The sequence below is a fragment of the Tympanuchus pallidicinctus genome, unplaced genomic scaffold (genome assembly GCF_026119805.1).
Source record: "Tympanuchus pallidicinctus isolate F22 unplaced genomic scaffold, pur_lepc_1.0 scaffold50, whole genome shotgun sequence".
Taxonomy (NCBI): domain Eukaryota; kingdom Metazoa; phylum Chordata; class Aves; order Galliformes; family Phasianidae; genus Tympanuchus; species Tympanuchus pallidicinctus.
This window is the reverse complement of record NW_026294770.1, coordinates 66,851-93,218: the sequence shown is the minus strand read 5'-3', so window position 1 is coordinate 93,218 and position 26,368 is coordinate 66,851. Positions and strand designations below refer to the sequence as shown.

Genomic DNA, 26,368 nt, shown 5'->3' with positions numbered 1-26,368 from the left:
GGACACAATAGCGAAGTCTTCCCCTTGCTCTGTTGCAAGTGTACATCTCTACAGCCCAACCTACTGCTCTCCTCCTGCCTTGTCAGGCTCCTTGAAGGTCCAGTGCATTCAAAGGATGGAGCCTTCATGGTAAGCTATGTTTGGATCTGGCCTTGGCCTCTGATAGAAAGGGATCCATGCTGAGATGGCAGGGACAGGTGAAGAATGCCTTCTGGTGAGTGAAAGCAGAGGGAATAGAGAGAACTCTGGAGGTGATGCAGATGTAGGAAACTATCATGAAAAGCACAGTGTAAGGACGATGATGACAACAGGAACCATAAAGCCCAGAATAAAGCCTGACGGGATCCCCGCAGGCCAGCCCCAGAAGAGGCCCCTCATCCCAGTAGAAACTGACAGTGATATTCCTGGTACCCAGCCTGTAACCAGGCAACAAGGACCATCTTGAGACCCACAGGTACTGATCGCTCCCTGCTGTGACAAAGGTGAGGCCAGGGTCAGGAGAGACATGGAGCAGATAATGACAAACAGGAGCAAGTGACAGCTGGGATGTTCTGTTGAGCCCAGGAGAATGCATTGAATCAGAAAAGTCCTGTTCTCCTTTGCCATGGCCCTGTGCTTTCAGAAGGAGTGATGTCAGAGGGAGGTTTTCCAGCTCAATAAGAGCAGCAGCAGACTTCACACAGGATGCCATTTCCTGGCTTACGTGGTGCTCTCATGGCCTCTGCTGATCACTGCTGGAATCAATCTCTCTCCATCTCCTCTCTCTCTCACTTCTTCCACAGACACAGGTGTACAAAGATTTGTTCATCCTTCTCAGGCATCCATTCACCCATTCTTTACCTCAAGAGCGATCCTGGAAGAAAAATACAAATTATAGTCTCAAGTATAGAATTTTTCTTGTTCCTGACTTTTTCTCTTCTGACTCATACTTGGCTCAGAAATCCTTGGTCCTCTCAATGCTAATACTCCGAAGAAGCTTCTGTGAGGGAATGGGTGTAACAGAGTCCAGAAAATGAAAAGGCAGCGTAAGTGGAAACAGCCACACAGCCCGTATCATTAGCTGGGATGTTTTCCATTCATTACATGGGCTACAGAGCATGGTCTCTTTTGTCTATAGCACTCCCATGTCTAGAGCAGTGCAGGGCCATCATACCAACAACAAAAGTGTCCTCTCCTCTCTGGATCAAGTCAAGAAATCCTCTTAGCTCTCTGAGACATGCCCTGCTACGAACAGTGGGTGCCATGCCCATCCGATGGTTCGACCTCACCAGCCATCACCTGAAAGCAGCCCTGTGTCAGGCACAGTAAAAACCATACTGTCATCATTAATCCCTCCCCATGATTGCAGCCCTGCTTGGCCTCAACATCAGTGCATACCTACAGAACACCTCTGTGGGAACCTCCACCTCTGCAGCAATTGACAGCATCCTCAGCTGTGGTAGAGTCTCCATCACTTCTGGGTGCTTTGATCTCTTCCGAATTTCCAGACACTACGATGGCAGAAGGTGCCCACCATGCTCAATTCCCCATTTTCTACCCTTTTCTCTCTTTTCCTTGTATTCCCTTCTTTTGGCTGTATAATTTCCCCATAGCCAACCTGAGTTCTATGGGACCAACACAAGGATTGCATTTTTAAATCTTGACCGGGGGGGATGTGCACAGATTTTTGGCAGCTCTGGTGCTGCCCACACAACACGGCCCTGTGGAAGAAAACTCATTTCCCTCTTCAGTGTCACTGATGTTACCTGCATCCCAGTCCCAGCCTCCATGCGATCTTTTTAATAGTGATCTCAAGTTGCTAGGATTGAAGGGCAGCCCTGGACTGCACATGATAATGTGAGGATTTCATGACATGGAAAGCATTCGTATGGAAGAATTACTACTAGAAAAGCATGCATCATCTTCTCTGCTCCTCCCAACCCTGAGATTTCTACAGGGAAGGAAATTCTTAAAGAAGAGCAATAGCACCATTCAGCTCTCCAGAAAGGAGGCCACTCTGGGAAGGCCTGCAGGGAATTTGGGCAAGTGTCAAGAACAAAGAAGCAATCTGCTTGGGACTGCAAAGCTCAGATGAGTTTCAGACCACCTGCTTAAAGCCCTCAGTGCACAGCAGAGCACACAAATCACAATGCAGCATCTGGTCTCTGCACAGCCCATGCAAAAATTGATGGAGAGGAGTCCCAGATGAGGGTCTCTAACATCACTTTTCATTCCTCTCAAGCCACAGCCATCGGTCCCTGCCGGAAGAGGACGCTGGGCTGCAGATCTCTGTGTGCTCAGGGAAGCAGCGCTGCCAGGAGAGCTGAGGGCCCCTTCCCCAGAGCTCCGCCTCCAGCACACACACCTCCTCCCTCCCTGGGGTTGTTGCACGGCCAAGGAAGCTCCCTGCACCAGGGTGTCCTGCACAGCACAGAGGTACAGGGCGCTGTCAGACAGCTCGACTTCTGCCAGCCGCAGCAGGCTGTATTTCCCGGTGGTGTTCAGCCACGTGGTGAAACGGCCGTTCTGCTTGGAGCCTGCTGCTGCCTGATATGTGACCAGCTGGGGAGCTTGGCCTTTCTTCTGCTGGTACCAAAACAAACCATTAAAGTTAGTTGCCTGGTATGTGCAGGTGGTCTGGAAGGTGTTTCTCTCCTGCACTGTGACTTGTCCTTCTTGCTGGCTGACAATGGTCTGCCCCATGGCACCTGGAAGAAGAAAGCAAAGGTGAGCAGCTCTGCAGGGAAGGTTCCAGGCTGCTGACATGAAATGGATACAAAACAGCAGGAGAGAAGGCTCCCTGTCCTTTGTCCAGCAGAAAGCTGTTGAGGTCTGGGCATATGAAGGTGGTTTTGGAAGAGCTCTCAGCTTCTGGTCCCAAGCAGATCCTGTGCTGTGCCCCTGCTGAGACGAACAGGGGGCATTCTGTTGTGACTGTGGAGGGTGAGCGACCCATGGAGCTTCTGGGAAAAGATGCATTGTGTTTCTTCAGTCCTGTCAACATAAAGGGCTCCTAAGTCTCTCAGTATAAACAAAGCTGAGTTGAATGGTGACAAGTGTGATCTCTGGCTGTGCTGACAACCAGGGGAACAACAGTCAGTCAGCATTTGCCCAAGGTTTATTGTTACCCAGGAGCTGTTTGCCACAAAGCCCAGTGAGGCTGGTGAGCGCTTTGTGGGGAGAAGATGGGTGCCTTGACTAAAAGCCAGCACTTACCCAGCAGTTGTCCCAGGAAGGCAGTGAGGACGAGAGAGCTGCGGTGCATGCTGAGACCGAGCCTCCTGTTTGTGAGTGAGCAAGAGGCAGAAAACCACCTCCCAGCCCCAAGACGACAGAGCTGCCGGAAATGACTCTGCTGGCTGCACAGGCAGGGCACTCACTGCCATAGCAACACCCACAGGTAACAACACCAGTTCTCTTATAAGCCCGAAGCTCAGAGCCAAGCCCTGTTCCTCCTCTCAGGCTAATCAGGACTGCAGTTCCCCAGTGCAAGCACACACCTTCACCCACTGGCTCACAAGCACTCCCACAATCACAGCCCATCAGTGTGAGCACGGGCCCTCAGCTCATCCAATACCCCTGCCTGGAGCCTGGCATCCCTTACCCTACATGTGGTCTCCTCCTTTGCTCAGGATTGGCCAGCCTGCTGTTTGCTGGCCAACAGATGCGTGCAGTCACCCACTCCTCTCACACACATCCCCACACTCGTGCTGATCCCTCAGACATTGCCATGGGATCTCAGCCTGCCGAACCTGTTCTCCCAGGCTTTGTGTTTCCTTACCCAGCTCTCTCCCAGAATTGAATAATCTCCTCCTGGTCACTGGTTTAATCCTGATGTGCTGTGGATGTTGTTTTGGTTGCTGGCACCCAGATCTCTCCTGCACAGCAGTCTCAGCATCTACTGGCCTCGACCTTGAGGTGCTCCCACATGAGGAAGAGAGCCCAGTTTATTTCAGCGCTGCACAGACAAGTCAGGATTTAATAAGGACACAGGATGGACTGCATTGATCAGGCACAGGGCTCATCCATATATGCAGATGTACTGACTGGAACTTTTGTCCTTTTTCCCTACAGTGCATCCCCTTATTCCTCCGCCCTCCTCTCTCACCATTCCCTAAACATTCTTTAAAATGTTTGCATAGCCCCACAAGTCCCTCTAGAGCACTCCTAATTTTCATTTTCATCTTGTCTCTTGTCACTCACAAAGCTCAACCTCATCTAATTCAAATCTAACACATGGAATTCCCCAATGGCACATCATGAGGGGCTGAAGAGGTATAGTTTCACCAATTGTCATCCTATTTGGTTAGAGATTGGGGTCATCCTGTGCTTTGTTTATCAGTTTCATTTTACTTGTAATTCCCTTTAAGCTGATAAGGGACTTGATCCACAGCCTTCACGAGCCTGTAGTCCTCACTGTGAACACATCTTACAGTGGCCTCAGCTGAATCCACCTCACTGCCAGAGGCCCTGAATTTTGTCACACAGTCTCATACTCTCAAAACAGAACCACTGAGGAGATCACATGCAGATGACTGTGACACCAGCACTCATGAAAGTGTGCAGCTGGAACGCCTTTCTCCGGAGGATGCCGAGCGGTGCGAGGGACGCGTTCCATGTCAGCACTGCCAGCTCGGCGGCGCCGGGAGGGAGGAGCGGCAGCGCCCCCTGCGGGCCCGGACGGCACTGTGCCCCCGCCCCGCCCCAAGCGGTTCGTGCCCGGCCGCAGCCCCGGCTTCGCTTCCCGTGCGCCCACGGCGCAGTAATACAGCGCCGCGTCCCCGAGCCGGGGCCGGGCGAGACGCAGAACGCTGGAGCGGCGGTCTGCCGACACCCACAGCTGCCCCTCCGGGTCCGGCACCTCCTTGGAGCCTTTAACGGCGCTGACGAGGAATGAGGGGCCTCGGCCCGGGAGCTGACGGTACCACTGAATGACTTCGTTGAACTGTGTGTTGGGGTGTGAGCAGGTGATGTTGATGCCGATGCCCTCGCTGGTCTCTACCGACGGCTCCTGCTGCACCTGGGCTCTGCTCACAGCCACTGATGAGAAGATAAGAAGAAGTAAACTCAGAAAATTCCTTTGCTGCTACAGAAAATATAACACGGGATCCAAGCCAGCAGGAAAAGCCACTGAGGGGAAAAGGTCGTGAAGTAAGCACCAGTGCGGGAAGGGCTATCTATAGGCAGGAGAGCAGGGGGAAAGGGCAGACGGGAGAGAACAGCGGGCTGAGCTCTGTGGAGAAAGTCAGGCTGAATGCAGAGGAGAGAAGAGCACGAGGTCAGAAACGAAACGGACAACCAGAGGCAGGCGAATTTCAGGAATTTCATGCCAGAGGATAGAGAGGTGCCCTCGCTGGTCGGAAAGAAGCCGGACAGACAGAAGCGAGTGCAGCCCCGGACCCCCGCAGTCCGGCCCCGCCTGCGGCAGCCCCGCGCACCCAGGAGCACCGCGGCCAGCCCCGCGGCCCGGCACTGCCGCATCCCGCCGCTTCGCCGCCCGCGCCGCGCTGCCCCCGCCAGCCCCGGCTCTGTTCCGCCCGCGCCGCCTCCTCCCCGCCGCCGCCGCCAGCTCCGCCCCAGGGCAAAGTCCAGCTTCAGCGTCACTCGGGCTTGCTGCGGGCTGCCAATGCTGGGCGCCTTTGCGCGGGTAACGGGGTTTGGGTTCTGCGTGTCCTGCAGCGCAGTCAGGGCTCTGCGGTGTAGGCGGAGAGCTGAGGAACAGCTGCAAAAGCCCCTGCAGTATAGAAGAAAGCAGCTGCTCGCCTGTGTCAGGCGGTAACACAGACGGGAGTGGAATGGTCCGGGAGCGCAACGCGGCCGAATCCTACTCCACCGCTGTGCACGGCGATGCCGCAGATCCAAAGCCCGGCAGCGGGAACGGGTCGTGTGCTGCTGCCCGGGAACGCGGCTCCCCGAGCCCCGGGTCCCGCAGCTGCTGCTGCCCGTGGTGCTGCTGTCGCCGCTCGAGGAGCCCGAGAAAGGCCGGCAGCGGCGCCGAGCGGGCCGCTGGGAATGTGCAGCATCGGGCTTCGAATGTGTGGGAGAAGCCAAGAGGGAGGCTGGAGGCACAGAGTCCCTGACCAGTGTTCAGCCGGATCCAAAGCTGAGCCCGGATCTCAGGGACATTCACACCGTAAAATCTCGTTTTTGGTTGTTTAGTCAGTCCATCCCTACCCCCATCAGCCCACACACAGCGTGTGAGCAGTGAATTGACTCCACCTGCTTGTGCTGAATGCCACATCTCTCTCTCTCGGCAGTACAGCTGGGTGGTTATGGGGATAAAACCTGCCCCTGCGGCATTTGGTTGTGGCTCAAGAACCACCCCTTTTCTGTTAGACGATCATGGACCTCTCTTCTTGTAGCAGCATACAGCACATGCCAAGGACATCTTCAGTCAGATTCCAGCAGCTGGCATTAAATCTACTCATGCCACTCTCCAGTAACTGGATATTTGTCCATCCAGTGTACACAGGACAGAGTGAGCTGGTGCAGAATTAAGAAAAGATTCATAAGAGTACAAGAATCTCTGTGGGGATTGATCACATTGCTCAAGCAGATATGAAGGGCCCGCTGCACTCCACTCTGTCACTCCTCCTATGTTCACACATATCCCAATATGAGATAGTATAGGTCTGTCTCACACCAACCCCTGTCCGTATCCTGATTCACAACTGCATCACTTTCCAAGTCCAGGTTTGCCTTCATGCAAGTGGTGTTTTCTTGACTCCTCATCAGCTAGTGTGAATGGTGACATTTATTTCTTCCCATCATTGCCATGTACTCCTTTGGTGTCTGTTTCTGTAGGATTCCTGATTGGCTCCCTTTTTCTCTCAGCCTGTTTCATGAGGTCCTGACAGCTCTTCCCATTCATGGGTCCCCCCCACACATGCTTATAGCGCACTTTGTTTAGTCATGGAGAGCATTCATGGGAAGTTAAACACTGCTGGTGCAGCACTGATTCCCGAGGGACCCCTTTATAGATTCCTGTCCCCAGCTCTACTATGAATAACAGTTAGCACAGCCTGAGCCCAGCAGATCATCTAGTTTTCCACCCGCATTATTGTACACTTACCCTTGCCATAACTCACCCTTTTGGTTGTGAGGGGACTATAAAAAAGGCAATCAAAATTCTCTCACCAAAATCTAAGCACATAACATTCACTGCCCTGCATTTTTCAGTCTTGTACAGGATGCATTGAGGTTGCTCAGGCATGCTTTGCTCTGTGTGTAACCAGGCTGGCTGCTGCTAATCACTGTCTTGTCCTTAGTATGTTTGACATACTAATATCGAGATATTTCCTCTGAAACACTGTAGGAAGGAGCAAAGGTTGGCAGTTGTTCCCTGGATCCTCTTTCTTCTGCCTTCTGAAGATGGCTGTGATTGCTGTGAATGGAATACAACTGATGTGTTGCTCCCTGAATCCATGGCTTGACAAGTCTCTGTTGGGCATTGCATTTAGCAAAGGAGAAGCTCTTCCCTTATCCCTGAGGAACTGCAGTAATGGAATCAGCCTGAGTGCACCATGCCCAGCTGTGCTCTGTGTGCCAGAGGGTAAATGTCAGAAACAGAGTTCCATCATAGATGGAGAAGATGGAGCTCTCTATGGAAATGTTCTGCACAGTGTGACTTGGGTAAATCTACTGGTTGTGTCTGATGCAGAACAAAGATGGGGTTCCCAGCACCAGAATGAAGCTGTGATGTATTTTCTGACACTAGACCTCTTCCCATTGTATCTTAATAAATCCAACACTTAATTTCACACTTTGTTGTTCTGCCTTTCTTTGGGGACCTGGAAAGGATCCAGAACATCTTCTGCTCCCATGTTCTCATCCCTGGGGCAAGAGAGGCCAGCCGAATTTTCTTGAGAGCAGTGTGAGGTGGGCTAAGATCATATCCAAGAGCTGGGCCACTTCTTGCCAGAAGGGCCCCAAGGAGCCACTTAAGGAGTGATTCTGCATGATGCCATTTGCCTTTGTTGTACTCTTCCAGCACAAGAGCAGAGGTGTATGGCCTGTAAACGCTTGAGTCTCTCTATCAATCATTTGTAGGTTGGCTTCAGCAAGGACTGAACGTGGCATAAAGCTGGAAATGAAACTGAACAGCACAGGAAATAAATGTGCTGTCTGTATCAGGAATGTTTTGCATTCGATTGGATTTCCTCAGAAAATATTATAGTTGTCTTTTCCCCTCAGAGATCTCTATTAGTGCCCTTCAAAACCAGCCTCAAGTGACCTGCTCGCCTTCCATACAGTTCTTGGCTCCCTGAAATGAGGGTCCGTGGCAACATTGCTGTAGGAATGATTTTTGTCTGTTCCTGCTGCTCCCCACACTCAGTGTCTACTCTGGGAGTGATTTTATTTCCTTCTTCAGACTCATTAAATATTTGCAGCACCCTTTATTGTGTCCTTTCCTGCTTCTGTGGAAGAAGGGTGGCTTCTACTAAATCCAAGAGCAGTGGCAAAAGCTAACTGGAAATAGCAATGGTTGTACCTGGGTAAGAGAAACAAGAAGATGTAATGTATGCAAAGGAACAGTTGAATCTGGCAACTGCCAAAGCATTTGGTCTAGGCATGTTTTTGAGGGAAAGATTTTCAAAGCATGGCAAGTGTGTGTTTCTCCCTGTGGGGAGATGTAAACTGATACTGAAATTCCCCTGCATTCCCCAGGCTTTGTGCACCTGCAGTCAGATCTCCTGCACTTCAGCCAAGCCTCAACAGTGCAGAAGGGCTGCTGCTGGGAGGTGTCAGGTGAGGTTTTATTTGGGGATGATGGCAGGGCTGGATTTGGACAGTGTTGTAGGTAGGGTTATCCCAGTCATGGCACTCTTCAGCACAGTGTCTTGCTTGGCCCAGTTGTTCCCAAGAGGAGAGAATCCACAGGTTCCCTGTACCTTACATTTTTTTTTTGTTTTCCACCTAGAGACCTGCAGTTTCACCTTCAGCTTGGCCACTCCTGGTCCTTTTTTCATTAAAAAGATCACAGTGTCCAGAGATCATCTTGTCATCTGTGGAATGCAGGGAATCATAGCATAGCCTGAGGTGGAACAGACAGGCAGAGAAAGATCAGTGACTCCGTCACCTTTCTCCACACAGGCTTGAGGAATTCACCCAGAAGCCTCTTGTGTCCTGTCTCAATTCCAACATACTGTTTTGTGTCTATTGCAAGAAATCTCCTAAAAAACAGGAACCATGACGTGATGGAAACACAAGTGGAGAATACCTTCTGCTGAGTGAAAGTAGAGGGAGCAGGGAAAACTGGGAAGATGATGCCAATGTGAGAACCTATGATGAAAAGCAGAGCATTTTGGAAATGAGGATCAGAAACAACAAGTTCCTGTCCCAAAGCCCAGGCGCCGAGCAGACCCAGCAGCACAGGGAGAAATGGACAACGATATTCCTGGTGTTACACAATCTACTGTGTACATAAATTGAAGAGCAGCACTGAGAAGACTAGACATACAGAGATTCCCAGATGGCTGCGCCTTTCACCTGGTAACAGTAATACTTCTCCTGATGACACAGAAATTCTCCAGTTTAGGGAACAATTCTATTCCAGATCTTCATGAAGATGAACTTGCTAAGGAAAACATAGAATGTGATCCTCAGGTGCCTTTCACTTCCCAGTGGCAAAGGAGAGGCCATTCCCATCAACATTAGGGGAGGTATGAAAAAGGTAATGACAAACAGGACCGTGTGCACCTTGGAAGATCAGTGTAAGCCCAGAAGAATCAATTTGGTCACCAATGTCCTGCTGTCCTTTGCCATTGCTCTAAGGTTTCTGGGATCACTTCTGTGTTGTTGAAGACATTACCCTCAGGCGCAGTGTCATCACATCCCTCCTCCTGGTCTCTCCATCTATTCCCTTCTATCTCAGTTGTTGCATCTTCTGACTAACAGCTCACTGAAAATAAAGGCTACATAAATGCACTCGCAAAGCACAGACATGAACAGAAATAAAAGCTCACGCACACTTCAGGCACATCTGCGCACTCATCACTCATGCTCATGCACACACGTGGCTGCAGAGGCAGGGGCTGAAACCACGGGGAGCTGACTGAGGAGATATTGAGGACTTTTCTGGAAGAGCAAGGCTGCAGTGCTCTGAGCAGGACAAGGCTCCAGATGAGCTGCCAGCATGGTTTGCAGATGTGCAGGGACAGCCCAGTGAACGGGACCCCAAGCAGGTCATGCAGTTTCACCACAAGGCAGTGGGATGAGGAAGAGAATTGAAACCCAGCAGTCCAGCCCATGTTCCTTGGAATCTGAACACATCCAGACCACTGGAGCGAGTTGGGGTGGAGAAAGAGGAAGACATGGCAGACCTGCATGCAGGGAAGCCTCAGGCCAGCATCACTTGCCTGAGATGGATCCATCTCAGCACTTGAGCTGAGTCCTCTGCCATCACTCACTCATTCCTGGCCCAGAAGTCCTGGGGCCTCTCAATCCCAGCACTCAGAAGAAGCCTGCATGACGGAATGGTTGTGGCATAAGCCAGGGAATGAACAAGCAGCACGAAGGGAAGCAACCACACAGCTCATGTCAGTGACTGTTTTCCATTCATCAGTAGCTCCGCAGAAAATTGTCACTTCCATGAAGGCTATGCGTTGACCTGGGGCAGTGCAGGGTCTCCATTAAAGGCAGCTCGATTCCTTCACCCTCTAATCAACATCTCTCACTTATTTCCTCTTGGTAACCACACGAGTCTGAAGCCCTTCTCCCATGTCCTTTTCTGATCATGCCTGAATGGAGCTTGGTTGAGGTGCATTTTCCGCTGAGAGAGAGACAGCAGCCTTGTTGAAACTGACCAGGCTTTTCACATCATGCCCCTTTGTTCATTTTTATAGGTCCATAAGCTTCTTCCTTTGGATCGATTTCTGAGAGTCCAGAGATTGTTTATCTGGGAGGAGTTGAAGAAGGGATCATATCAATGCTTACAAAATATCAAAAGGAAAGGTGTCAAGAGTGTCAGAGACAGATTGTGTTTTTGCAGTGGAAGTTTCCAGTATTTTCTGTAGATAGCATAGGATAAGTAACCTTTTACAAAGAAAACTCCTGAACAGAGTACAGTTGAGACTGGGTCCTTCCGATCTGGGTAGAAGTGGCACAGGCACTAGGGTGCAGGAGAGACAGAATGAGTAAAAATATTGCCCTCCTATCACTATAAAAAGCCCAGAACATATCCAAAGATGATGGGTTGGTAACAGACGTAGTATGGAAGCAGAATGTAGCTATGGAAGTGTAACATAGCTATGGAAGTGTATGTAGCAAAAGCATGGGAAGACTGTGAGCCTGAGACGCTCAGTCAGTGAGAGCCAGGGAGGCTTTACCTGCGTCGGAGGGTATATATTGCAATGGATTTCACTGACTGGTGCACAATTTCTGCCTTGTCAGTAGGGGGTGTTCGCCCACTATTGCAGTACTGAATAAAATGCCCTTCACAGAGATCTTTGCCTGATGGGAAATTTTTGATCTTGAGCACGTTTCTCATGAGAGGATGGGACCAAGATCTTTTCAGTGGTGCCCAGTGTGGGAAAAGGCACCAAGTCGTACACAGGAATCTCCATCTGAACATGGCAAAGAACTTCTTTACTTTGAGTGTGAAAGAGCAGAGCACTGGAACCAGCTGCCCAAAGAGAATTTGGGATCTCCTTCTCAGCACATACTGAAAACCCACCTGGATGCTTTCCAGTTTGACCTCATCTAGGGAATGTGCTTTAGCATGGCAGTTGGACTGGATGATGTCCAGATGTCCCTTCCAACTGCTACAGTTAAGTGACTCTGTGATTCTACCAGCCAACTAAATGGTTCATCGGTGTGCTCCTGGGAGTTGCATGAATTGCTCCTCCTATGTCCCTGTGCTCTGCTTTCTCATCCGTGTCTCTCCCAGGTTCAACTTCAGCACTGACCCATGTCCTGCTGTAAGTAGTGCGTGCCATGCCAGCACATGTCCAATGCGTGCCTTCTGGCCTGACCCCTTTGGTCAAAAGCTGCAATGACACAGTTCCAGAACTCCACTGTCATACCTGTGCCCCCTTCTGTATCACAGACAGTCCTGTCTGCCTCCTTCCACAGCTCCTTCCTGCAGAACGCTGCTCTGAGATCCTCCACCTCTGCTGCCGTTGGCAGCATCCTCAGCAGTGATGGAGTCCCCATCAGTTCTGGGTACAGTGAACTCTCCTGCTTTGTCAGATGCTACTGCAGCAGATGGTTTCCCGCTGTGCTAAAGCCACTGATGAGAGCCCAGGTCATGTCCCCTCTGAACCCAGAAAGTATGCTGAACTGAGGACTGAGATCCTGGCCATGGATGTCAGGAAGGCTGAGTGTCCAGTGCGCTCTTCTAAAAACAGGGCAGCTAGGGCTCACTGGAAACAAAACTAAAGCCAAATTCCCCCATCTTCTACTCTCTCTTCTCTCTTCCTTTTCTTCTACATGTAGATCTGAAGACCTCAAAAGCCTTCCTGGGGTTTGTTGGCTGCTCTCCCTCTGCAGGGCACATCCAGATAGGTTTTTCGTGGATTCTTTTCAATTGACAATGGGCACAAATTTCTGTCAGCTCCTGGTAACTGCCTGCACTGATAGGGTAATCTCAAAGTGAAAACATTTCTCTCTTCGGAGTCCTTACAGTTGTTTGTATCCACACCTTTGCCTCCACGTTTCATTTTTGTGGTTGTCTCATATAGCCAACGAAGAAAGGCAATCTTTGCTGTGAGGGGATAAGGTGAGGACATGAAGCGGGACTTTCATCCTCTGGAGAGATGGAGAGACGTGGATTTGATAGATGGTGAACTCTGTGGAGAAGCAATGGGGTGGATGGTTGCAGTTGAGAGGAAGTGTCTGCCCTGGCTTCTCTGACAACACGTCCAGTGTCTGCCACTATACTCTTTTATATACTTTTAGCATCAATTCTGTTAACAATCCCTTTTTCTGAAAGATCTCCTTTAGTTACACCTACAAAGAGTCTGAACTGACCGACTTATATTTTGCTATTCTCTTTGATGCAGCAAAAAAGAAATGGTCCATACCCAGGAGATTTCTCTTCTGATCGTAAAAATGGAAATGGAACAGTCAAGTCTTCTGGGAACTGCTGTTCATTCTTCTCTTCTAAGACATGTAACGGAACTATCAGCAATCCATGGTACTCCAGAATTAACACTTTCACTCCCAGTGCACAACACGATGATATGGTATGGAACGCCGATAACAGAAATTGTAAACCATGACTGCCCCACTGCACTGAATCAGGCTGACTTCACTTGCCTCCTCCAGACCTGATCAACACTAGAGCTGAGGCATTGGCCTCACCACAGCAATTGTGCCCTATGAATCTTTGAGCCTTTAATCACAGCACTTCAAAGAATCCTTTATTAGAGAATGGTCATACCATAAATCTGGAAATGAACTGGTAGCACTGCAGAAACCAAAAACCACCCCACATAATGAGAAAGGACAGCTTGCATTGAAGGATGGTTAGTCAGAAAATTATGGCTTGTATCAATCGTGCCTGTGAACCTGCAGCGATGAAGGACCAGTATAAAAGGCAGCCCAGTTCCCATCTGTGCCATCAGCTTCTCTTGCCTTCTTCTGGTTGGGAATCAGGTAAGTGTGAAGCTCTCTCTCCCTTTAACTGAATAGAAATGTAATCAGATAGTGGATCTCCATGCTTTGGGAGACCATGTCTGCTCAGAGAGTGCTTGGGACACAGCTTACACGGCTTTAGATCGATGCACTCAAAGAGAGGCTCTCCGAGACAACTCACTGTAGGGTCCTGGCATGCTGAAGGGATGTGACCTCATTTCTCAGCCTTCTCCTCTAGCCTTAGTTGTTGCCTCGTCTCCTTTGTAAGAGGCTACTCAGGCTGTCCCTCAACGTATCCATTCTCTGTTCTTCATCTGTCTTTCTGTCTTTCCCAGGTGCACCTCCAGTCCCAAGTCATGTCCTGCTACACCCAGTGTGTGCCATGCCGGCCCTGCGGCCCGACCCCTCTGGCCAGCAGCTGCAATGAGCCCTGTGTCAGGCAGTGCCAGAACTCCACCATCGTCATTGAGCCCTCTCCCGTGGTGGTGACCCTGCCCGGACCCATCCTCAGCTCCTTCCCGCAGAACACCGTTGTGGGCTCCTCCACCTCCGCTGCTGTTGGCCGCATCCTCAGCTCTGAGGGCGTGCCCATCACCTCGGGGGGCTTTGACTTGTCCGGCTTGGGCAGCCGCTCCTGTGGCAGAAGGTGCCCGCCCTGCTGAAGCCGCTGGTCCTGGAGAGATTCGTCCATGAGCCACGAACACAGTGCTGGATCAAGAAGGAATCTTCAAGCCCTGCTTTCAGAATTCCTGACCCTACACGGGTACTCAAGGAAATGCTGAAAGCAAGAGGCAATTCCATGGTTTCTGAAGACATGGCTCATGTCTATTTTGATTGTCCTCTACCGAAGCCTTTATCTCCATTTTCTTTTCTTCTCTTCTTTTTCCCCCTCCCTTTATCTTTTATGGGCTATGAGGCTCCTCAGAACCATCCTGTTCCCTTTCAAAAAGGCAGGCACAGGCCTTGCATGACCTCAGACTTGGGGTTGGATTAATCTTGCACTGTGGAGCCTCTGCTCAGTAAGACTTCATTTTCCTCTCTAAACATTCATTAAAGATTTCTGCATCTCATTTGAGCTTTTGATTCTTCATTCCACCATGTATGGCCTCCTCAACTGCCCAGGGATCATTGCTTTGCTCTTGGTAGGTAGGAGGTGAGTGTATGTGGAGACCCTTCACCACTGCCAGAAGAATGGGAGGTTGTGACACTCTGCAGAGGCTGCTCTCTTGGGCACTGCCCCTTGCAGCAGATCTCTCTGCCTATGGCAGAACAGGGTACTATTGGCCTGTTCCTTGCAACGTTTCTGCCCAAAGCTAAGCCCAGAAGTATTTTAAAGGGAGAACACAACCTCTGCTCAGCTTATGGAAAAAGACACAATTGTGTGGGAGGCCATGGGTGTAAGTCACCTTGCTGGCTTTTAGGAACAGGGCTCCTCCTGTTCTCATCAGATTGGCACTGGGGAAGCGAGAGAGGATAGTAGACATACTAGAATTGTGAAGAGGTCTCCGTGGTGTACAACAGAGCTTGTATCGTCATTTATGCCATTTTTGTCACCTAAGACATAGGTGTGTCTGACTCACATTGGCCTCAGCGAATCACGGCTGAGGGCGCAGTGCTCGTTTCTGTGGAGAGCTCAGGGCGGCGCACCCCGGTCAGGATGGAGTTTGGCGGCCATGCAGGCAGCGCCCCCTGCGGGCCCGGACGGCACTGTGCCCCCGCCCCGCCCCAAGCGGTTCGTGCCCGGCCGCAGCCCCGGCTTCGCTTCCCGTGCGCCCACGGCGCAGTAATACAGCGCCGCGTCCCCGAGCCGGGGCTGGGCGAGACGCAGGACGCTGGAGCGGCGGTCTGCCGACACCCACAGCTGCCCCTCCGGGTCCGGCACCTCCTTGGAGCCTTTGACAGCGCTGACGAGGAATGTAGGGCCTCGGCCCGGGAGCTGACGGTACCAGTAGATGACTTCGTTGGACCGTATATTGGGGTGTGAGCAGGTGATGTTGATGCCGGTGCCCTCGCTGGTCGCTGTCGCTGGCTCCTGCTGCACCTGGGCTCTGCTCACAGCCACTGCCGAGAAGAGAAGCAGCAGCAAACTCAGAAAATCCATTTTCTTCCGCAGAAATTTCATGCAGGAGGAGAGAGGTGCACGAGGTCAGAAAGATGCCAATCGTACAGAGGCGTTCGCGGCTCCGTCCCCCCGCAGCCCCGCAGTGCGGCCCCGCCGGCGGCAGCCCCGCGCACCCAGGAGCACCGCGGCCCGGCACTGCCGCATCCCGCCGCTGCGCAGCCCGCGCCGCGCTGCCCCCGCCAGCCCCGCCGCTGCGCAGCCCGCGCCGCCTCCTCCTCCCCGCCGCCGCCGCCGCCAGCTCCGCCCCGGGCTGCTCCAAACCGCCTCGCTGTCTTTGGGTTGTCGCATAATGGTATCAAAGTCATCTGCTCCAAGGCACATTCCTGAGGAAGGAGTGAATGGAGTACAGTTTCCTGAGTTCCCTTTCTCCGTCCTTCTAGATTTTTTTGATGCATGTTGCTTTTCCTAGCTATGACAAACATCCCCCAACTGTCATGGTTCCTGAAGGATGATAGGGAGCTGCATCACAATGACATCACCTGATCAATCACCTTGGGTGCATCCCGGATCATTTCAAGGGCAGAAGCATGTCCAACTGGATTAAGTTCTCTGGTAGGTTTTCTTCGTTTGTAGGCAGTGCTTCTTCATTCCCATAAATGAAGCTCAGGGGCCTTGTAGGTCTGTCTGAAAGAATTATCATGAAAATGGATGAAAAAGAAGCATTCATTATATTACACATTCACTTCTCCCTATTTCTGGCATCTCACGGTCCAGTGGACATACAATTTCCTTAGCTTCCTTTTTGCTGCTCCAGGAGAATTAAGGATGCTTTTTTCAGTGTTCTTCCCAGAAAGTTTTCATCTCAGGCTGCCCTGTGGTGCTTCTGACTGTATCTCTGCTTGGGCAGCAATGTCTCTGGTTTGCTCACACTTAGACTGCCCCTTTTTGAATTCAGAAATCACTAGAGTTCCTCCTGTCCAATTATACTGCTCATCCAGCTTTTATTGGAGTGGCTAAAGTCACTGCTGTCTGGAAGCAGAAGTGCATGGAAGAGTTGCAAGGGATTGTGCACTGATATGCAGACAAACTTTTAGAGTCCTTCTGCAGCACTGGAGTTGCCATTCCTTCTATCAAACAGCTGAGACTTCAGCAAATTGGAGAATCCACTACCAAAGGGAGGTGTGTCCTTTAAGTCTCACACAACTTTTCTCCTTCCTCCAGTCACAATACTTGAGTTCAGCCTCTTCTGATGAGCCCCTTCAATGGATCTAATACATTCTCCCCAGTGTCCAGAGGGCTGTGCCTCTTCTGAAGCTCCATGTGTGTGACTGAAGCAAGAGTGTTGTTCTTCTTCCAGGATGTTCCTTCCTTGCTTTGTACTGTTGAGGCTCTAGTCTTAGACTGGGGACCCTTTTGAAGTGCAGCCGAGCACCTGAGAAGCACAGACATCCTGAAGGGATCTGGGTGTGCTGGCTGACATCAGACTCAAGAAGAGCCAACATTGTGCCCTGTGGTCCATCCAACTGCATTTTAGAATGCATTACACACTCCACAGACAACTATTCAAAAAAGGAATTTCTCCCACTGCAGTTAGTCTTGGCGTGTCTTTGCCTGGTATCTATTTGGCTGTTCTGGGCTCCACAAAGGAAGAAGGATGTTCAAGGATGTTCACCAATGCTCAATTAGCTCATTGCCTTGATAACACAGTACTTGATTTCATAATATTATCTGAATCAAAGTGGAACTTCCCATATTTACTCTGTTCAAGATCTTAGGGCAGATCTTGGCTAAAGTCACTGCTGTCTGAAAGCAGAAATGCATGGAAGAGTTGCAAGGGATTGTGAACTGATATGCAGACAATCACTGTAATCTACTTTGTACAAGGACTCAGATTCTTCATGTTTTCCGAACAGACTCCAGAGTCTCCATCAAGGAGCATTGGCAAGTTGAACAGTATTGATAGAACTTGTATCATGAGGAAAAAATAGATATATGTGAAAGTGGTCAAACACTGGATCAGGCTTCATGGAGAGGTGGATGATGCCCCATGCCTGTCAGGGTTGAGAGACATTGTGATAATGCTTTTATGAACATGCTTTTCCTTGTGGTTAGTGCTACTGGGGTCAGACTATTGAACTTGATGATATTTGCAAGTGCCTTCCAGTTCCTCTCCTCTCCATTAGCTCTGTTAGTAGGAAGACACAGATTAACAATATCTATTGGAATCCTGAAGTGCCCCTGATGTGACCAGGACAGGCGTTTCTATGCAGGATGCACAAGTCACACAAACACTCAGCTGCTGATGAACACACGTGTGGAATCATGCAAACCTCTGTACCCACAGGCAGCTGCATAAATCCAGCACACAGGCTCTGGTTATTTCTCACCAATGTCCTAATAAGCATGCTGATATCTTCTGACTTTTCTGGATTCTTCCAACACGTGAGCTGAGTGTTCTGCCCACACTGATGTGCGCTGCCTGGAAATGCTTGGTTTTTTCTTCCTGCCACTCATCAGATGCCTTTCATGAGCAATGGGAGTGACATAAATCAGGATGTGAGAAGTAGCAAAACTAACACACAGCCCATACCAATAGCTGGGATGTTTTGCATTCAAGAGGTTCTTGTCATAAAATAATCACTGCTTCTAGGGATGCCTCTGGAAATGGGGCAGCTTGGGTCTACTATAAAAGCCAGCCCAGCTCCTTGCTCTCTCATCCACTTCTCTCTCCTCCATCTTCTTGGGAACCAGGTGAGTGTGAAGCCACGTCTTGTTCTGTTCTCTTCATTCTCCAAACAGAGCTCTGAGCTCAGCAGAACTCACAGCTGCTATTAGTTCTGTTCCATGCCTGTTTCTGCTTGTCATGATGGAGAAGTGGGGAGAATATCATAGCCTGCTGTAATCAGATGTCTTGTGGACTAGGGTCTGGGCAGTATTTGGATAGGTCCCAGTGGCTTTCATTGGGCTCTGTCAGGATGAGACCAAGAATCCCTTGGACATCCCTGAACTGTCTTTAGCTCCAAGATCTGCCTGAGTATTGATTCCTTATAGTGTGATGCTAGGCTGCTCCTCACGCATCCCCATGTTCTGCTTCCTCCCTGCTCTCCCCAAACAGGTGCACCTCCATCCCTGAGACATGTCCTGCTGTGACCAGTGTGTGCCATGCCGGCCCTGCGGCCCGACCCCTCTGGCCAGCAGCTGCAATGAGCCCTGTGTCAGGCAGTGCCAGCCCTCCACCATCGTCATCCAGCCCTCTCCCGTGGTGGTGACCCTGCCCGGACCCATCCTCAGCTCCTTCCCGCAGAACACCGCCGTGGGCTCCTCCACCTCCGCTGCTGTTGGCAGCATCCTCAGCTCTGAGGGCGTGCCCATCACCTCGGGGGGCTTTGACCTCTCCTGCATTTCCAACCGCAGCTGTGGCAGAAGGTGCCCCCCCTGCTAAAGGTGTGGATGCTGACCCAGGCAAGGACCCCCAGGAATGCTGAACGTGGCATTGGACAGAAAACGAAATGTGCTGTTTTTGCCTTGCAAGACAGACTGCTGTGGCCATAATGGCATCTCTGTTAACATGAGGAATGTCTACCGATAGTCTCTTTCACTCTCTCTTTCTCTCTGATATCATTCTTGTCTTTTCACTTTAGAGATCACTGTTAGTACCCCCAAAATGCTGCCTGAGTGATCTGCTCATCGCTCAAAAACTCTGGCCTGGGAGAGAGAACTCTGTGGCCATGCTGCTGTAGAAAAGGAGAACAGATTCTTGTCTGCTCCTGTTACTCAACACACACAGAGCTCTTCTTTGTGTGATATTTCTCTCCTCAGACTCATTAAACGCTTCTGCATCCCTTAGTGTTCTCTTCGGTGCTGGTGTTTTTTTTTTACCCCATAAGTGTAGAGATGGACAAAAGGGAAGGGGATGTCTTTGGTGAGAACAAGCTAGGGAGACTGCCTCACTGCTTGAGTTAATGGAGGTCTATGCACAGGAGGGGAAGACATTCCTCAGCGTTCCTCCACTGCCAATGACCATCAGTCTCCGCCTAGCCGTGTTTCTCCTTACACCGGTCTCCTTGAACCTTGGGCATGTCAAGTGAATGGAGATCTCCAGAAATGGCATCCTCAGGAGAGGATCTCTGCGCATTGGGGAGGCCCAGCAAAGACAGTAGTCCCACAAACTCTGGGGAAATCTATTCAACTGGCTTTGTGAGGAGCAGAATTTGGGAAGGAGACTCAGAAAAAGGTGTCCTCAGAGGCCATCAAGAAGTGGGAAGGCATGGTTTCTTTGGGGTTGGACCTCTGTCTCTATTCCATTTTCCCATCCCTTCCTCCCACCCATCACTGAGGGTACAGCTTCCCTGTGTGCTCCTAGCAGCCCAGCAGAGCTACTGGCCCTGTCATACTTTTCCAAGCAGCCTGTATTTGAGAGCTTCCACAGGGAATTATTACTACCAGTTACAGAAGGCCACACATTGGAGCCCCCAGTCTCTCTGAGCCCACCACAGCCCAGTGTAACCATAAGGAATAGTTCTGTCCTGGTCCCTAGCCAGGGATCTCTACACAATAGCACGGTCCTCCTTTTACTGTGTTGAAGGTGTACATCTCTACGGCCCAACCTCCTGCTCTCTTCCTGCCCGCCAAGATCCTTGAAGTTCCAGTGCATTCAAGGGATGGAGCTTCCTGGTAAGCTATGTTTGGATCTGGCCTTGGCCTCTGATAGAAAGGGATTGATGCTGAGAAGGCAGGGACAGGTGAAGAATGCCTTCTGGTGAGTGAAAGCAGAGGGAATAGAGAGAACTCTGGAGGTGATGCAGATGTAGGAAACTATCATGAAAAGCACAGTGTAAGGACGATGATGACAACAGGAACCATAAAGCCCAGAATAAAGCCTGACGGGATCCCCGCAGGCCAGCCCCAGAAGAGGCCCCTCATCCCAGTAGAAACTGACAGTGATATTCCTGGTACCCAGCCTGTAACCAGGCAACAAGGACCATCTTGAGACCCACAGGTACTGATTGCTCCCTGCTGTGACAAAGGTGAGGCCAGGGTCAGGAGAGACATGGAGCAGATAATGACAGACAGGAGCATGTGACAGCTGGGATGCTCTGTTTAGCCCAAGAGAATGCATTGAATCAGAAAAGTCCTGTTCTCCTTTGCCATGGCCCTGTGCTTTCAGAAGGAGTGATGTCAGAGGGAGGTTTTCCAGCTCAATAAGAACAGCAGCAGACTTCACACAGGATGCCATTTCCTGGTTTACGTGGTGCTCTCATGGCCTCTGCTGATCACTGCTGGAATCAATCTCTCTCCATCTCCTCTCTCTCTCACTTCTTCCACAGACACAGGTGTACAAAGATTTGTTCATCCTTCTCAGGCATCCATTCACCCATTCTTTACCTCAAGAGCGATCCTGGAAGAAAAATACAAATTATAGTCTCAAGTATAGAATTTTTCTTGTTCCTGACTTTTTCTTCTGACTCATACTTGGCTCAGAAATCCTTGGTCCTCTCAATGCTAATACTCCGAAGAAGCTTCTGTGAGGGAATGGGTGTAACAGAGTCCAGAAAATGAAAAGGCAGCGTAAGTGGAAACAGCCACACAGCCCGTATCATTAGCTGGGATGTTTTCCATTCATTACATGGGCTACAGAGCATGGTCTCTTTTGTCTATAGCACTCCCAGGTCTAGAGCAGTGCAGGGCCATCATACTAACAACAAAAGTGTCCTCTCCTCTCTGGATCAAGTCAAGAAATCCTCCTAGCTCTCTGAGACATGCCCTGCTACGGACAGTGGGTGCCATGCCCATCCAATGGTTCGACCTCACCAGCCATCACCTGAAAGCAGCCCTGTGTCAGGCACAGTAAAAACCATACTGTCATCATTAATCCCTCCCCATGATTGCAGCCCTGCTTGGCCTCAACGTCAGTGCATACCTACAGAACACCTCTGTGGGAACCTCCACCTCTGCAGCAATTGACAGCATCCTCAGCTGTGATGGAGTCTCCATCACTTCTGGGTGCTTTGATCTCTTCCAAATTTCCAGACACTACGATGCCAGAAGGTGCCCACCATGCTCAATTCCCCATTTTCTACCCTTTTCTCTCTTTTCCTTGTATTCCCTTCTTTTGGCTGTATAATTTCCCCATAGCCAACCTGAGTGATATGGGACCAACACAAGGATTGCATTTTTAAATCTTGACCGGGGGAGATGTGCACAGATTTTTGGCAGCTCTGGTGCTGCCCCCACAACACGGCCCTGTGGAAGAAAACTCATTTCCCTCTTCAGTGTCACTGATGTTACCTGCATCCCAGTCCCAGCCTCCATGCGATCTTTTTAATAGTGATCTCAAGTTGCTAGGATTGAAGGGCAGCCCTGGACTGCACATGATAATGTGAGGATTTCATGACATGGAAAGCATTCGTGTGGAAGAATTACTACTAGAAAACCATGCATCATCTTCTCTGCTCCTCCCAACCCTGAGATTTCTACAGGGAATGAAATTCTTAAAGAAGTGCAATAGCACCATTTAGCTCTCCAGAAAGGAGGCCACTCTGGGAAGGCCTGCAGGGAATTTGGGCAAGTGTCAAGAACAAAGAAGCAATCTGCTTGGGACTGCAAAGCTCAGATGAGTTTCAGACCACCTGCTTAAAGCCCTCAGTGCACAGCAGAGCACACAAATCACAATGCAGCATCTGGTCTCTGCACAGCCCATGCAAAAATTGATGGAGAGGAGTACCAGATGAGGGTCTCTAACATCACTTTTCATTCCTCTCAAGCCACAGCCATCGGTCCCTTCTGGAAGAGGATGCTGGGCTGCACATCTCTGTGTGCACAGGGAAGCAGCGCTGCCAGGAGAGCTGAGGGCCCCTTCCCCAGAGCTCCGCCTCCAGCACACACACCTCCTCCCTCCCTGGGGTTGTTGCACGGCCAAGGAAGCTCCCTGCACCAGGGTGTCCTGCACAGCACAGAGGTACAAGGCGCTGTCAGACAGCTCGACTTCTGCCAGCCGCAGCAGGCTGTATTTCCCGGTGGTGTTCAGCCACGTGGTGAAACGGCCGTTCTGCTTGGAGCCTGCTGCTGCCTGATATGTGACCAGCTGGGGAGCTTGGCCTTTCTTCTGCTGGTACCAAAACAAGCCAGAAGAACCAGCTGCCTGGTATGTGCAGGTGGTCTGGAAGGTGTTTCTCTCCTGCACTGTGACCTGTCCTTCTTGCTGGCTGACAATGGTCTGCCCCATGGCACCTGGAAGAAGAAAGCAAAGGTGAGCAGCTCTGCAGGGAAGGTTCCAGGCTGCTGACATGGAATGGATACAAAACAGCAGGAGAGAAGGCTCCCTGTCCTTTGTCCAGCAGAAAGCTGTTGAGGTCTGGGCATATGAAGGTGGTTTTGGAAGAGCTCTCAGCTTCTGGTCCCAAGCAGATCCTGTGCTGTGCCCCTGCTGAGAGGAACAGGGGGCATTCTGTTGTGACTGTGGAGGGTGAGCGACCCATGGAGCTTTTGGGAAAAGACGCATTGTGTTTCTCCAGTCCTGTCGACATAAAGGGCTCCTAAGTCTCTCAGTATAAACAAAGCTGAGTTGAATGGTGACAAGTGTGATCTCTGGCTGTGCTGACAACCAGGAGAACACAGAAGACCACAGCCCATATGCATCAGTCAGTATCCCCTTAATGCTGTGTTTATGAGATGTCACTCATGTCACTGCTATGACTTTGACAGGATCTGCTTCTTTCTCTTGGAAAGGCTGAAATGTGGGACTGCAGGAATGGCTGTGATCTCTGGAGGTGGCAGCTGTTGGGCCAGAAGAGAAAGGCAGTGAGAGAGAGAGAGAAGGGAAAAGAAAAGCAGGAGAGGATTCTGAATTCTCCTCCATCTTCCCTTGTCATTTCCAACAGCAGCAGTATCTTGAGAGAAGTGGTGCAAAGCCACAACAGGCAGTCAGTATTTGCCCAAGGTTTATTGTTACCCAGGAGCTGTTTGCCACAAAGCCCAGTGAGGCTGGTGAGCGCTTTGTGGGGAGAAGATGGGTGCCTTGACTAAAAGCCAGCACTTACCCAGCAGTTGTCCCAGGAAGGCAGTGAGGACGAGAGAGCTGCGGTGCATGCTGAGACCGAGCCTCCTGTTTGTGAGTGAGCAAGAGGCAGAAAACCACCTCCCAGCCCCAAGACGACAGAGCTGCCGGAAATGACTCTGCTGGCTGCACAGGCAGGGCACTCACTGCCATAGCAACACCCACAGGTAACAACACCAGTTCTCTTATAAGCCCGAAGCTCAGAGCCAAGCCCTGTTCCTCCTCTCAGGCTAATCAGGACTGCAGTTCCCCAGTGGAAGCACACACCTTCACCCACTGGCTCACAAGCACTCCCACAATCACAGCCCATCAGTGTGAGCACGGGCCCTCAGCTCATCCAATACCCCTGCCTGGAGCCTGGCATCCCTTACCCTGCATGTGGTCTCCTCCTTTGCTCAGGATTGGCCAGCCTGCTGTTTGCTGGCCAACAGATGCATGCAGTCACCCACTCCTCTCACACACATCCCCACACTCGTGCTGATCCCTCAGACGTTGCCATGGGATCTCAGCCTGTCAAACCTCCTCTCCCAGGCTTTGTGTTTCCTTACCCACCTCTCTCCCAGACTTGAATACTCTCCTTCCGGTCACTGGTTTAATCCTGATGTGCTGTGGATGTTGTTTTGGTTGCTGGCACCCAGATCTCTCCTGCACAGCAGTCTCAGCATCTACTGGCCTCGACCTTGAGGTGCTCCCACATGAGAAAGAGAGCACAGTTTATTTCAGCGCTGCACAGCCAAGTCAGGGCTTATTAAGGAGACAGGTTGGGCAGTGGTGCTCAGGCATAGGGCTCATCCCAGCAGGTGTACTGACTGGAAATTTGTGACCTCCCTGCTCTGCACTGCATCACCTTGTTCCTTTCTGCAACCTTTTTGTGACACCTTTGACCTTTATATAAACATTCATTAAAATGTCTGCATAGCCCCACGAGTCCCTCAAGAGCATTCCTTCTCTTTCTTTTCATCTTATTGCACGTGACTCACAAAGCTTAGGCTCAATAACTTCAAGTCTAAGAACCGTACTTCCCTATATGTCCATCAGTTGGGGGCTGAAGAGTTCTGATCTCTGTCCTTGTCTCCCTTTTTCATTACAGACTGGGGTCATTCTATACTTTGTTTGTCGGTTTCTTTTTATTTGTGGTTTCCTTTAAGCTGATAAGTGACTTGATCCACAGATGAGCCAGTAGCCCTCACAGGAAACACAGCTTAGAGTGGCCTCTGCTGAAACTGCACCTCACTGCCAGCGGCCCTGAATCCCCTCACACAATCACTTCGCCTGAGAATAGAGCTACTGTGGGGATCGCTTGAAAGTGTCTGTGACCTCGACATGCCGTGTTCATGAGGGTGTGCAGCTGGAACGCCTTTCTCCGGAGGATGCCGAGCGGTGCGAGGGACGCGTTCCATGTCAGCACTGCCAGCTCGGCGGCGCCGGGAGGGAGGAGCGGCAGCGCCCCCTGCGGGCCCGGACGGCACTGTGCCCCCGCCCCGCCCCAAGCGGTTCGTGCCCGGCCGCAGCCCCGGCTTCGCTTCCCGTGCGCCCACGGCGCAGTAATACAGCGCCGCGTCCCCGAGCCGGGGCCGGGCGAGACGCAGGGCGCTGGAGCGGCGGTCTGCCGACACCCACAGCTGCCCCTCCGGGTCCGGCACCTCCTTGGAGTCTTTAGCTGTGCTGACGATGAATACGAGTCCTCGGCCCCGGAGCTGACGGTACCAGTGGATGTATTCATATGACTGTATGTTGGGGTGTGAGCAGGTGATGTTGATGCCGGTGCCCTCGCTGGTCTCTGCCGCTGGCTCCTGCTGCACCTGGGCTCTGCTCACAGCCACTGCCGAGAAGAGAAGCAGCAGCAAACTCAGAAAATCCATTTTCTCTCCCTGAAATTTCATGCAGGAGGAGAGAGGTGCACGAGGTCAGAAAGATGCCAATCGTCCAGAGGCGTTCGAGGCCCCTCAACCCCCCGCAGCCCCGCAGTGCTGCCCCGCGCACCCAGCAGCACCGCGGCCCCGCACTGCCGCATCCCGCCGCTGCGCAGCCCGCGCCGCGCTGCCCCCGCCAGCCCCGGCTCTGCTCCGCCCGCGCCGCCTCCTCCTCCCCGCCGCCGCCGCCGCCAGCTCCGCCCCGGGCTGCTCCAAACCGCCTCGCTGTCTTTGGGTTGTCGCATAATGGTATCAAAGTCATCTGCTCCAAGGCACATTCCTGAGGAAGGAGTGAATGGAGTACAGTTTCCTGAGTTCCCTTTCTCCGTCCTTCTAGATTTTTTTGATGCATGTTGCTTTTCCTAGCTATGACAAACATCCCCCAACTGTCATGGTTCCTGAAGGATGATAGGGAGCTGCATCACAATGACATCACCTGATCAATCACCTTGGGTGCATCCCGGATCATTTCAAGGGCAGAAGCATGTCCAACTGGATTAAGTTCTCTGGTAGGTTTTCTTCGTTTGTAGGCAGTGCTTCTTCATTCCCATAAATGAAGCTCAGGGGCCTTGTAGGTCTGTCTGAAAGAATTATCATGAAAATGGATGAAAAAGAAGCATTCATTATATTACACATTCACTTCTCCCTATTTCTGGCATCTCACGGTCCAGTGGACATACAATTTCCTTAGCTTCCTTTTTGCTGCTCCAGGAGAATTAAGGATGCTTTTTTCAGTGTTCTTCCCAGAAAGTTTTCATCTCAGGCTGCCCTGTGGTGCTTCTG

At 51.1% G+C, this 26,368-nt stretch overlaps 4 gene segments (V, D, J or C); all 4 read right to left on the bottom strand.

Moving 5' to 3' along the window:
- Positions 1-3,438, bottom strand: part of LOC128091722 (T cell receptor alpha variable 1-2-like) — a 103,122-nt gene extending 99,684 nt beyond the window's left edge. Inside the window, 2 exon segments of the V gene segment in view lie at positions 2,345-2,687; positions 3,196-3,438. Of these exon segments, the coding sequence occupies positions 2,345-2,687; positions 3,196-3,244 (392 nt within the window).
- Positions 1-26,368, bottom strand: part of LOC128091707 (T cell receptor alpha variable 4-like) — a 149,450-nt gene that overhangs the window by 90,388 nt on the left and 32,694 nt on the right.
- The window catches only part of LOC128091715 (T cell receptor alpha variable 4-like), a 53,147-nt gene that overhangs the window by 3,653 nt on the left and 23,126 nt on the right, over positions 1-26,368 (bottom strand).
- On the bottom strand, positions 1,193-23,826 carry LOC128091725 (T cell receptor alpha variable 1-2-like). The segment is given in 3 exon segments: positions 1,193-1,278; positions 22,504-22,846; positions 23,656-23,826. Coding segments are annotated over 3 exon segments (396 nt in total).